Source organism: Heptranchias perlo, chromosome 7 (assembly GCF_035084215.1).
Source record: "Heptranchias perlo isolate sHepPer1 chromosome 7, sHepPer1.hap1, whole genome shotgun sequence".
Lineage (NCBI taxonomy): Eukaryota > Metazoa > Chordata > Chondrichthyes > Hexanchiformes > Hexanchidae > Heptranchias > Heptranchias perlo.
In genome coordinates this window covers 36,853,411-36,866,188 of record NC_090331.1, presented here as the reverse complement: position 1 = coordinate 36,866,188, position 12,778 = coordinate 36,853,411, and the positions used below count along the sequence as shown (strand labels likewise).

Genomic DNA, 12,778 nt, shown 5'->3' with positions numbered 1-12,778 from the left:
TTCGGTCTTCCCAATATTTAGTTGTAGGAAAATTTTGCTCATCGTACAAGCAGTGTGCCAAATGAGAGACAGTGGGTGTGGGTCGAGAGCAGTGGTGGTGAGGTAGAGCTGGGTGGCATCAGCGTACATGTGGAACCTGACATTGTGTTTTCCGATGATGTCGCCAAGGGGCAGCATGTAGATGAGAAATAGGAGGGGGCCAAGGATAGATCCTTGGGGGACTTCAGCGGTAATGGTGCGGGAGCAGGAAGAGAAGCCATTGCAGGTGATTCTCTGGCTAGGACTGGATAAATAAGAATGGAACCAGGCCTGCACAGTCCCACCCAGCTGGACGATGGAGGAGAGGCATTGTAGGAGGATGGTGTGGTCAACCGTGTCAAAGGCTGCAGACAGGTTGAGAAGGATGAGGAGGGATAGTTTACCATGGTCACATCACAGTTTGAATCGCACACTGCTGAGTTCCCAATCTCAACTTTGCCAGTATAGATAGGCAATGAGCAGAGGCCAGGTACTTCCTCACAAGAAAGAGGGAAAGTTAGGCATAGAGCTAATCTTTCTTCCCAGCAATCTGTTGTGTCTCTATGCAGCCTGTTCAAAGTGGTAGTGGCAGAGGCCTGAAACAATACTTGCCTTTCACCTCTAATATCTTGGGCTACTTCCATTTTACCTCTAATACTTAGAATCATAGAAAGGTTACAGCACGGAAGGAGGCCATTCAGCCCATCGGGACCGCGCCGGCTCTATGCAAGAGCAATCCAGCTAGTCCCCCTCCCCCCCCCCCCAACCCCATAGCCCTGCAAATTTTTTCCTTTCAAGTACTTATCCAGTTCCCTTTTGAAGACCATGATTGAATCTGCCTCCACCACCCCCTCAGGCAGTGCATTCCAGATCCTAACCACTCGCTGTGTTAAAAAGCTTTTCCTCATGTCATTTTTGGTTCTTTTGCCAATCACCTTAAATTTATGCCCTCTGGTTCTTGAACCTTCCACCAATGGGAACAGTTTCTCTCTATCTACTCTGTCTGGACCCTTCATGATTTTGAATAACTTTATCAAATCTCCTCTCAACCTTCTCTGTTCCAAGGAGAACAACCACAGCTTCTCCAGTCTATCCACATAACTAAAGTCCTTCATCCCAGGAATCATTCTAGTAAATCTCTGCTGCACCTTCTCTAAGGCCTTCACATCTTTCCTAAAGTCCGGTGCCCAGAACTGGACATAATACTCCAGCTTTGGCCGAGCCATTGTTTTATAAAGGTTCATCATGACTTCCTTGCTTTTGTACTTTATTAATAAAGCCCAGGATCCCGTATGCTTTTTTAACCACTTTCTCAACCTGCCCTGTCATCTTCAACAATTTGTGTACATATACCCCCTGATCGCTCTGTTCCTTTACCCCTTTTAGAATTGTGAGCTTTAGTTTATATTGCCTCTCCTCATTCTTCCTACCGAAATATATCACCTCGCATTTTTCTGTGTTAAATTTCATCTGCCATGTGTCCACCCATGCCACCAGCCTGTCTATATCCTCTTGAATGCTACTTCTCTTTCACCTCTAATAACCAAGTCCTGCCTGGTCCAAAGAGATGAAAGTCTCCTTTCTGCTGGCTGTAAAGAGTCTTACAAGAAATGAGATTGAAGCAGTCTCAACCTACTTTCTTGTGGGATCAGGTTCACAATCACAACACAAAACTGTGCACAACTCAATACAGAAATGCTGCTATGGGAAAAATCAAAAAATTCATACTGATGCAGTTAGGGTTTCTCCTGTGTGGTTGGGCTAAAGCACATTGATAACGCAAAGTAGAAGGAGTTTCACTTTGCAAATGGCCACATTTCTTCCATCACGGGAATGCTTGACTTTGGGGGTTACACCGAGTGTAATGTGAAAAAGTTTTCCATTCTCCAGCATGGACAATCCCTACCTTGATGCACCCAAAAATTTCCACCTTAAACATAAATTTTAAAATATTTTCACTGGTTCAAAATATTGTTGCATATAGAGTTCAGTTCTTACAGTGGCAGAATGATTAGTTACAAATGGGGTCAATTTTCAGATGTCCGAGTAGGTGCGTTCATGGCGGGGGGGCTGCTAAAATTGGGGATTCCCGGGGCGGGTCCGGAGCCCGGCTCCAACCCGCCCACTTCCGGGTTAGATGCGCGCGCAGCCCCCGCATGCGGGACTCCCACCGGCAATTACAGCCGGCGGGATCCCACTTAAACCAATTCATTAAATAGTTCAGGTCATTTGCAGATCTGATTGGGAGGATATTTTAGGAGGGGTGGGATTTTCATCTCAACTGAGCATGTTTCCCGTACTGGGGGAAACACTCCCAGTTGAAACACACGTGTTGCAGCCACCAGCCTGTGGGAGCTGCAAAGATCCATTTGACAGGTGGGGGGACGGGGTGGGGAGACCCTCACTCATTGCAGGAGGCCACTCTGTCACTTTGGACAAATGTACGGAGTCGTACAACACCAGGTTATAGTCCAACAGCTTTATTTGAAATCACAAGCTTTCAGAGCTTTGCTCCTTCGTCAAAGCTCCGAAAGCTTGTGATTTCAAATAAAGCTGTTGGACTATAACCTGGTGTTGTACGACTCCGTACATTTGTCCACCCCAGTCCATCACCGGCATCTCCGCACCTTGGACAAAGTTTGGCCTGCACCACCCTCCTCCTAACAATAAAATTCACAAACTTGGAACCTCAACTCCGGTGTGCAGACACATTTGTACATCTTGCGGATGGGGGCCGCCATAGCTGCAGTCATGACTTCATCGGAGGATGAACAGCATCACCAGCCTTGCCGGCCACGCCGTCCACCTCTGACACGTGGAGCTCCACAACACAGTGTTGTGACACATCCACCTGCACAGCAGGAGGGAGGGCAACTGCAGAGAGAGATGCATCGCAGAAGGCACTACCCTCGCCACAGGGTCTACAGACTGAGGCTCAGCTTCCTGGACCTCTCTGAGGAGCAGTGCATATGGAGGCTCAGAGTCACTCGACATGTAGTCGTGGACATCTGCAGCCTCCTTGATGCCGAGCTGCTCCCGACTGTCACCACTGCCCTCAACAACTTCTCCTACAGATCCTTCCAGGGTGCCACCGGGGACATCGCCTGCGTCGCTCAGTCGTCTGCACAAAAGAGCCCTGCAAATACACCTACACTCACTCTGCAGTGACACAATGGGTGGCATCAGGTGTGGGTCTTCATGGTGATCCTCAGGAAAGGGAATTATTGCACAAATCAGACAAGATTTGCAAAGACGTGGCAGTAGTGGTGATAACAAATTTTAATCTGCTTGGCAAAACAAACAAAACTAAATGAAAAACATGACATTCTGTCATACACCCTTGTGCATTCCCTTTGTGCTCACAAAAACTTAGCCTTATGTTTACGGGAACCCTTATGTGGTGTTACCCCTGTGGCTTCAGCAGAGGTGGTGGCAGGTTGCTCTTGTCCATGCCCTGACCGATGAGATGCTTTGCGCAGACACCCTCTGGGTTTCGGTGACCGTGAGGGCCCCTCCAAAGACTGCTCCACCTGCACCTGTGCAGGGGCAGACTCGGCCACCTGGAGAGGAGGCAGCATTGCGGGTACTGATCGAGAGGGGGGCAATGGGCGAGACGCAGGAGTGCTTTGAGTGGCATCCCCACTTCCATGTCCCATTTTGCATTCATCCCTCTCTTGGGCCTTCTGGCATCTCTTCTCCTATCAAGGCAAAACACAGAGAGGCATGATTGAGTGATGGTTGTATAGTGACCCGCTGCATGCATTGGTGTGGGTGGGGATGACCGTGAGGGAGATGCATGGGAGGGTCCGTGTGAGACATAGCCATGAGATTGTATGAGGATTGGGTTGCGTGGTAGTGTTCGAATGGGAACTGGGGTGACGAGTACTTGCAGGCAAGGTGAGGATGATGGTTGAGTGGATGTGAGGAGTGATGCGAGAGTGTTGTGTTGGCAGTGCAGAAGGAGTTGTGTGGTGGTGGAGGTGATGTGGAAGACGGAGTGTGGGAGAATGCGTAAGTATACTCATTTTGGCTGACCTGGTGAGGTCATTAAAGCACTTCCTGCACTAGACCCAGGTTCGGGAGATGTTACTGCTGCTGCTGACCTCCTCTGCCACCTCAAGCCAGACCTTCTTGGTGACAGAGGCAGGCCACTTCCTCCCGTCCACTGGGAAAAACATTTCCCTCCACATCCTGGCCCCATCGAGCAGCACCTGGAGTGAGGAGTCTGAGAACCTTGCAGCAGCCATGCCTCTGGGCTGCTCCATGCTGCCAATTTGGTTCTTTGCTGCAGGAGGAGCATTGGAGGACTGCCCCTTTAAATAGGGCACCTCCTGCTGACAGCCTGTGGTGCAGGTACGCAGTGCGCCCGCTGCGCAGGTCTGGAACGGGAAACCCGGAAGCACACGTAAGTACATTCAATTAGGCTGCGATCGCGTGCGGAGCACCCCGATTTCACTGGGCGCGTTACCCACGTGCCCAGTCGACCCCCCGCTGCCAACCTGCCTCCCTCCTAATATCGGGCCCAATATTTCTTTGCTTGGATTAGAATTTCTATGAACTCCTGTTAAAAAGACACAATTTCCAAAGGTTTATACCATAATCCATTAAATAATTTACTCAACCATCAATATAAACAGAAGCATTTAAAAAAGCAGGTATTTTACACAAAAGTAATTGGACTGTAAAACATGCTGTGATCTAAGCTGAAACTTGAGTCAATTTATTGTATTAGTATGCAGAGTACTGAATAAAATGGACAATTGAGTGGATCACTTTTTTATCTAAAGTTATTTACATTATGAATTTTATATAATGGAAGTAAATGGGTTTGTATCTTAAACTTAGATTATATGCTTATTCAGAGTCAACTGCAATCATTTATAGGACATGTCGCCTCAGAACTGTAGAAATATTTTCATATATTGGCCAAAATATTTTAGCTTCAGGAGTGACACAACTTTTCTGTTGTTTCTCAGCCCCATAACTAGAGCCCCTCCTTTGTGGTAACGATTATAGATGGAGCTTCCTCAGCCTCAATTACAGTTTGTTCCAGAAGTGAGTTAACAGAACTTGCACATCTCTACTATTATATACTATAAAGCCACTGCACATAAAAACTATACTTATCCCTTCAATTCTACAGGACGAACAATTTTGTGATAAGATGAAATTTGAGGGTGTACACTTTGTAGCATGGGGGAGCATGTGGATCAAATTTTGCAATACAAGACCATCCCTTATTTGCCTAGGCTCTTTGCACATGGAAAACATGCATAGGGGGCCAGTAGCTATATTTAAAGGGAGGATGCTCGCCTTTTAAGGGGAGACATGTTTCAGCTGCGTTGAAGCTTCAGAATCATGGCTGTAACTAGCAACAATGGATAAAACTGTCCCATTCAGTGAAGAAGTGCTGGGGGTCCTACTACAAGAGGTGCAGCAAAAGAGTTTGGCTTTCTTTGAGTCAAAGGATTGTCATCCTCCACCAAAAGGTCAAGCTGTATGGAAGGAAGTGGCAGAGCAGGTCAACACAGCCTCCCTGGGCCAGTGGATCGGAAAACAGATATGGAAAAAGTTTTCAGGAATCCATTCTCTTTTACATGCCTTCAAGCAAGAGTTAATGTAAGAGCGCAAGGTGTCCACCATGAGTAACATGCAGCACTTGTCCAAGACTAAGTTGCAGAGCACATCAGACGTTGATGCGGGAGGATTTTCTCACATGCAGAGTTCTCTGGAGCAAGTGGCATCTTCATAGCCGTCCACAGGGGAGTCCCAAAGCAGTGAGTCAGCAAGTCAGAGCAACTTTCTTTCACAGCCACTGCCATTGAGACATTGGACACCGACTTATGAGAGTCTGTCTGTCAGATTGAAAAGATTAGATCATCTAGAAACAGTGGGCTTCATCAACATTGGAGAAATCCTATGGATTGTTCTCATGTAGCCCACAGGGCCTCCACCTGCATTGCCTATCACCAGTGACATGATTACAGAAAGTTGCAATGAGGTAGCTTCCTCTCAAAGTAACTGCACATCGTCCCACTGCAGCCTGACTCCACCAAGGAATGAGCAAGTGCCTGAGTGAGGGATGGTGATGGCAGATGCAGCATTGTGACATGTGGCTCCAGCTGTTGCAGGGATATCTGTGGCCCCTGCATCCAGAGGATCACAGCCATGACCGTCCCAACAGGCTTGCAGCACCTACCTCCCCTTCCACCACAGTTGGGGAGCACTTTAAATACAAGTGCAGTAGTGTCAGAAATAGAATAATGCAGGAGGTCAGCATTATGGAGCATAAAAAAATGATGCAGAAAAGTATACAACTTTGCAAGTGCTTGTAGTTAAAATCCAGCATTTTAATGCAGCCAAAACTACAACATGGCAGCTTTAAGAAGGCCTACTAAGCAGGCCTCACTGGCTACAGCCCCAGTGCACATAGTTTTAATGGGCAAGCCTAGTGCTATGGGCAGAGCCTTGCCCAAACTTATGAAATTTGGTATGGTTCATTTACTATGTAAGAGGCCTGCATTTGCTGGTAGTGCAACGTCCTCGAAATAGCCCAAATTGTACCTCATAATTGGATGTGGATAGTATAAGGCACATGAGGTCCAGCATCTGATTTTACAACCTTCATCCCAGAATGGAAGACCCCAGTGGCAGAATGGGGCCTCACAAAATGTATCCTAATAACTTCAGTGCCATTGGAAATCTGCTCTACTCAACACTTTTAAACAGTAGTCGGTACTGTGGCAGAGATCAGGTACGGAGGGTCCATCATGTAACAGGACATGTGACTCAGATTCTAATGCGCTTTAAGGTAAGAGCATTTGAAGAGATTATAATGCAGTTATTCATGGGCCAAAATTAACTAGAATGTTTCACAATAAACTAACTGTTGCAGCTAACCGTTTAATAGTTTTAACAAGCAATTACACACTTGTGGTAGATCGTAATCCTCTATTTTCTGGAAGTTAAATCAGTTTTATCGACTGAAACAATGACAATTGTTCTTTGCATGCACATTTTGGTAAAACAACATCCTCCCCCTAAATCCTACAAAATAAATAAAACCTTAATTTGAAGTCACCTTGAATTGATTTGGTGATAAAAGGAGGAACAAAGAAAAAAATGTAAAGAAAATGAAGGTGATATAAGCTTAGCCATTTAACCTCATTAATAAATAATAACACTTTATGTTAAATGCATCAACTTGGCATAATAAATGTTATGATACTTTCCATATAGAAGGATAATTTTAGCGAGGAACTTTGTGTGCAAGGAGCACATATGGGAAATTCCGCACATGATTTTCCAACCATTTAAAATTAGCACGTGCCTAAATTTCTGATGCGTGTTCCCAGCAGGTGAGGCTTTCCACCGAGAGTGCCAAGTCGGAAAATAACCCCAAGCATATTGACACGAGCAAGGCTATCTGCATCGTTGCTTCTGATCATGTAATTTTTTAACTTACTGTAGCATATTTTTGGTTGTGTAACAGACCCAATTACACTCAGAACATAGCCTAGCTTTTGTTATAATGCCATGAGAAACACAAAAAGTAAGAAGATATACATAAGAAAATAACAAACCTGTAATATGTTACAAAACAATGCATACAATTTATTAAATATACTCACCAGGGGGGAGTCCTGGACTCATTTGTCCAATGTAAAAGTAGGTGAACAATGCCACAGCAATATTAATTAAGGCATAAATCCAGTGAATCACAAACATGATTACAATAGATACCATTGCCTATGAAAAAAAAGAAATTAATCAGTTAAGAAAATGTTATGTTTTAAGCTGAATTTGGCTAATTCTGTACTCAAAGAGCAATCTTGGTATATCTTGTACAATTTTCCTTGGAGGTATTTCCAGAGGCATCACTAGTATTGACCAGAAACTTAACTGGACCAGCCATATAAATACTGTGGCTACAAGAGCAGGTCAGAGGCTGGGTATTCTGCGGCAAGTGACTCACCTCCTGACTCCACAAAGCCTTTCCACCATCTACAAGGCACAAGTCAGGAGTGTGATGGAATACTCTCCACTTGCCTGGATGAGTGCAGCTCCAACAACACTCAAGAAGCTCGACACCATCCAGGACAAAGCAGCCCGCTTGATTGGCACCCCATCCACCACACTAAACATTCACTCCCTTCACCACCGGCGCACAGTGGCTGCAGTGTGTAGCATCCACAGGATGCACTGCAGCAACTCGCCAAGGCTTCTTCGACAGCACCTCCCAAACCCGCGACCTCTACCACCTAGAAGGACAAGGGCAGCAGGTACATGGGAACAACACCACCTGCACGTTCCCCTCCAAGTCACACACCATCCCGGCTTGGAAATATATCACCGTTCCTTCATCGTCGCTGGGTCAAAATCCTGGAACTCCCTTCCTAACAGCACTGTGGGAGAACCTTCACCACACGGACTGCAGCGGTTCAAGAAGGTGGCTCACCACCACCACCACCTTCTCAAGGGCAATTAGGGATGGGCAATAAATGCCAGCCTCGCCAGCGACGCCCACATCCCACGAATGAATAAAAAAAATTTCTGTGGATATTGAAATTATGTGTGGATACTAAACACGTGATTATAATTTTTGTTCAAATTAATCCTCGATAGCAACAGATGAGCCAATTAAGCAATGCTTTTTGTTGGGAATAATTATAAAAGAATTGAAGATATGCAAAAGCTGTATTCAAATAAAAATGAGACTGATCTTTTTTATATTCAATGCAGTGCATTTTCAGAGAAAGTATATAAATACAGAGTTTATAAATAAAATCACTTTAACAAGGCCAAATCCCAACAAAAACAGTCCTCCTGGTATTGATGGGAATACGCCTTTTTATATTTAACCAAGTTAGTTTAGATTTTGTGTTGCAACACTTCTAAATGTTAACAATAACAATGCACATGACAAGATCAATATTCAATTAACACCCAGCACTGAAATTGGGTATGCAAGTAATTTTATATTATTTTCTTTGAAAGGATTATACCAACAGAACTTGTTCAGCAGACATACAAAATAAATCTAAAAATTTCTGATCGACTTTGTACATGACATAATGGGTGTAATTTCCAGGACAGGCTGGGGGTCGGGGGTGGGGGGGAGGTAAAAAATTTTAAAATGGGAAACCCGTCTCCAACGCACCCACTTCCGGTTTTAACGGAGGTGGGTTGGGCGACGAACCTGCTCTCTAGAGGCGGGCCCGTTATTTAAATATTTTAATGAGGCTGCTTGGCTCAAATTTTAACCTTTGTTTCAGGTTTAACTCCTGCTAGCCAGGTTTCCCAGGCTTCAGGAAACCCGTCAGCTGAAGGGAGATGAGAACGTCTGGATCCAACAGGTAATGCCTTCCCGGCACTGTTTGTGGGCCAGGAGGGGCAGGAGTGCTTCCCCCCAGCCCACCAAACAAACTTGTTAACATCCCCACGATTGGTCGGAACCATCACTCACAGCCCCACCCCACCCCCCACCGGCAATCGAACCACCCTCCAACGATCAGACGCCCAACCGATCTCGTCAGCACCCCAATCCCCCCTGCCCAGTCCACCCCGACCCACAATCTCTCCACACTCCTCCCCCCACCACCGATGTTCTCTCCGGATGGGGCCTTACCAGATCTCTGTACAGCTGTAATATAACTTCCAACCCTTTGTATTCCAACCCTCTTGCAAAAAAGGGCAACATTCCATTAACCTTTCAAATAATTTTTTGTACCTGTCCACTAGCTTTTAGTAGTTTTGGTACTTGGAACTCTAACTCTCTGCCCATCCACAGTTCCTAGCTTCTTGCCATTTAGAAAATACACTGATCTATCTTTCTTAGGTCCAAAGTGGATGCCCTCACACTTTCTTACATTGAACTCCACCTGCCACAGTTTTGCCCACTCATTTAGTCTATCAATGTTCCTTTGCAACTTTCTGCTCCCATTTACACTACTTATTGTGTCACCTAACTTAGTGTCATCATCAAACTTAGATATACGGCTCTCTATTCCTTCATCCAAGTCATTTATAAATATAGTGAAAAGCTGTGGCCCCAGTACAGATTCCTGGGGGACACCACTAGTCACATCCTGCCAATTTGAGTACATAGCCATTATCCCTCCTCTCTGTGTCCTACCTCCTAACCAATTCCCTATCCAAGCCAATATGTTGCCATCAATTCCATGCACTCTCATTTTTATTATGTCTCTTATGTGGAACCTTGATGAATGTCTTCTGGAAGTCCATATAAATAACATCCATAGACATTCCCTACCTACCACATTAGTTACCTCCTCAAAAAATTCAAGTGGGTTCATTAGACATGATTTACCCTTTACAAATCCATTCCGACTCTCCTTGATCAGCTCATATTTGTCCAAATGCTCAGTCACTCTGTCTCTAATAACAGATTCTAGTAACTTCCCCACAACTGACATTAGACTAAGAGGCATATAATTTCTTAGTTTATCTCTCTTACCCTTCTTAAATAGTGCAGTATAGAGATAAGTTGAAGGCAAGCAAAAATAGTCAATGAAATTAGAATTGCAGGGAATATACAAATAATATAAAAGGCTTTTATAAGTGAATCTGGAGTAACAGAGTGACAAGGGAACAGTAGGTCCTTTGTAAGGTACTGATGGGGTGTGGTATTGAGCAACTGAGAAATGGCACATATCTTGAACAATTTTGTGTTGACACAAGAAGTCAGTGATTTTGCCTTGGAAATGAGGATTGTTTTTCCAGGAAATTATGAGGAAATTTTAAGGATAATAGTAATTATTGATAAGGAAGTGATGGAAACATTGAAGGCACCGAAAAATGCCCTGGGCAACCTGTACAAAGGGGTACTTAAGGAAATGGCTGGCAAAATTGGTCATGTTCAGATGGGGATCTTTAGAGAATCATTAATATCAGGACTTCTACCAAACAGCTGGAGAAAAGGGAACATAACACCTATCTTTAAAAAAGGACAAAAAGATTGTCCTGAAAATTACAGGCTAGTGAACCTGACATCTTTCATAGGTAAAATGCTAGAGGCTATCCTGAAGAAGTGCATCATGAAACATCTGGGGAAGTAGAAAGTCATTAGTGCAAGATCATGCTTGACAAACCTACTGGAATTGTTTGAGGAGTTATCAGAGTTTGTGAATAAAGGAAACTAGCTGGATATTGTTTATCTAGACTTCTGCAAAACTTTTGATACAGGACCACGTGGGAGGTTGATCCATAAGATAGAAAAGCATAGAATACAAGGCAGTTGTTGGAATGGTTTGGCATCTGGCTACAAAGGAGATGGAAGATGGACAAGCATGGAGCTATGGCAGAGTGGCAGAATATGTCTAATGGGGTGCCCCAAGGATCAGCGCTGGGACCTTTGCTATTCAATACAAATCAATGGTTTGGAGATGGGGTCAGAGATAAAACTGTCAAAATGTGCTAATAACACCAAGGTAGGGGGTAAGAGGGATCTAGATAGATTGGGAAGTTGATCTGGAAAATGGCAAAGTAAATAAGTCAAATTGAATTTTGGGTTGTATAGCGCATGGAATAAAACACAAATCACAGGATACGATACTAAGTCTATACATGGCATTGGTTCATCCCTATCTGGAGTACTGTGTGCAGTTCTGGTCATCGTGTTACAAGAAGGACATACTGGCACTGGAAAAGTTGCAGCAAAAGCCTACCCATCTGATATTTTGCAACTCCCCATTAAAATGAATAGTTGAAAATTGTAGGCAGTGCACACCCGAATTTTCGACATGCACTCCCAGCAGGTGAGGCTCCTCGCCAATAGCGCAGACTTGTAAAATTTCCCCCATAAGCTAAACCTCCCCTTGTTTGACCCCAACAAGGCACCTTCATCATGCAGTTTTACCAGAACGCTAGAACAGCATCCCTCACTGAACCATCATGGTATTTCTATTCATGAATAATATTTCTATTTGTTATATTAGTCATCTTTGTGACTAACAATTGCTGCAGAGCTATTAGTAATTTTATGTCATGACTCACACCCTGAGGCGAGCCTACCAAAAGGCATACTATTTAGGAAACTTTCATCCCAATCTGGGCTGGATTCAAACTGAGGTCCCTAAGGTGAAAAGGGTAGTGTGCTGGCTAAGCCATTGAACCACCAAAGACAATTATACATATTTTTCAAAAAAGGTTCATAAAAAGATTTTGAAAGATTTGACCCTGTGAACAATCTTGCAGAAGTAAAATAAAGGTTAAAGTTAGCCATTAATCTACCTAACAAATTAAAATCTAAGAGCACCAGCTTGTTCAAAATCTATGGACAAGGATGGGCATTAAAATAGCTAACTTTGGAATGTATAAAAAGAACATTCAACAGAAACACAGCTCCAACATTCAACAAGAAGGTAGCCGACATGCTTTTGAGATTTTGCGGGGTGATAAATACGCTTGATATAAACAGGCAAATGTGCCTTCCATAAAAGTGAAATTTGCATATAAACCGTTTGTTAACAATGTTACATAAGTGCTGTTGTACTGCACCATAGAACAGTTTCTATCAATTACTTACACCAATAAATGAAAGCCAGCGGTTGCAGAGTTTGGAATAAAATGACCTTGGCATTGTGTAAATTTCTGCTTCCTGAGACTTTTGCCTTTCAATGGAACCTGCAGATGGGGAGTAACAATATAAAGATAATATTTTACAAGGTCGTAATTACTGATATGCAGCATCTGTAGTTAGTCTCTAACATTAGTAATTCAATTTAACTGCATGTATAAC

General features: G+C 44.0%; 1 protein-coding gene across 1 annotated transcript in view; it reads right to left on the bottom strand.

Moving 5' to 3' along the window:
- slc12a8 (solute carrier family 12 member 8) overlaps window positions 1–12,778 on the bottom strand; it is a 101,684-nt gene that overhangs the window by 8,187 nt on the left and 80,719 nt on the right. Inside the window, exons 10-11 of the mRNA XM_067986772.1 lie at window positions 12,566–12,663; window positions 7,650–7,767 (exon numbers count right to left, since the gene is read on the bottom strand). Of these exons, the coding sequence (XP_067842873.1) occupies window positions 7,650–7,767; window positions 12,566–12,663 (216 nt within the window). The remainder of the gene's footprint in view (window positions 1–7,649; window positions 7,768–12,565; window positions 12,664–12,778) is intronic.